We start from the raw sequence: 725 nt of genomic DNA on the forward strand, positions 1-725 counted from the left end.
AATCTGTGTGCAGAAATTTGGTAGTTTTATCCAGGAGCGGCATTGGGGGGGGGGGGGGTTAAGAAAAACATATTAACGTAAAAAGATTTAATTCTCTTAAATTTTCCCTCTTTCGTTACTTGTTTTAGAATATGGTAGTTACTGGAATTTCATCAAACATATAAAACAATTCTCAAATACATATTAAATTATTTATAACTGATATTTGTGTATTTTCTGGGCACATCAGTGTAATGTATGTACGTAGCTACTGTACAACATTAATGAATTAAAGTGAAATATGGTGGTTAATCAGTGCTTCTAGTAAGCTTACTTACTAACTTATCTATTTACTTACTAATTAAACATTTCCTCGTTGACCCTACGTTGCTCGAGAACGGGAGATGCCACAAATAAGTGCCAAGTATGTCCCATAATCCAAATGCAGACTGACTCCAGATCATTCAAACCTACTGCGTAAAATTATTTATAAAATTCTTGTTCTTTCTCTTTTTTAGCATAAGCTCTCACTGGCTCAGTACGGGTGCTCCGGAAGGGCGATCCGCGAGTCCCTGTACCCGCTGGTCAAAGCCCGAAGGGTGTTTCTCGGTGTTCTTTGTGTGTTCTCTTTGCGGCCTGGCCTTAGGGTGCGCCTCCGGGGCAAGAGGCATCTTCGATCCCCCCGCTTACAACAGGTATGTTCTTCAGGGTCATTTCTCTCGAAAGGATGCACGGCCATATATGGG

The 725-nt window shown here is 40.7% G+C and overlaps 1 protein-coding gene across 2 annotated transcripts in view; it reads left to right on the forward strand.

Moving 5' to 3' along the window:
* Positions 1-725, forward strand: part of LOC119592772 (solute carrier family 22 member 21-like) — a 38,759-nt gene that overhangs the window by 30,041 nt on the left and 7,993 nt on the right. For both annotated transcript variants that reach the window (XM_037941703.1, XM_037941704.1), the window contains exon 8: positions 498-674. In XM_037941703.1, coding sequence (XP_037797631.1) covers positions 498-674 — 177 coding nt within the window. The remainder of the gene's footprint in view (positions 1-497; positions 675-725) is intronic.

Source organism: Penaeus monodon, chromosome 30 (genome assembly GCF_015228065.2).
Source record: "Penaeus monodon isolate SGIC_2016 chromosome 30, NSTDA_Pmon_1, whole genome shotgun sequence".
In the NCBI taxonomy this organism is placed as follows: domain Eukaryota; kingdom Metazoa; phylum Arthropoda; class Malacostraca; order Decapoda; family Penaeidae; genus Penaeus; species Penaeus monodon.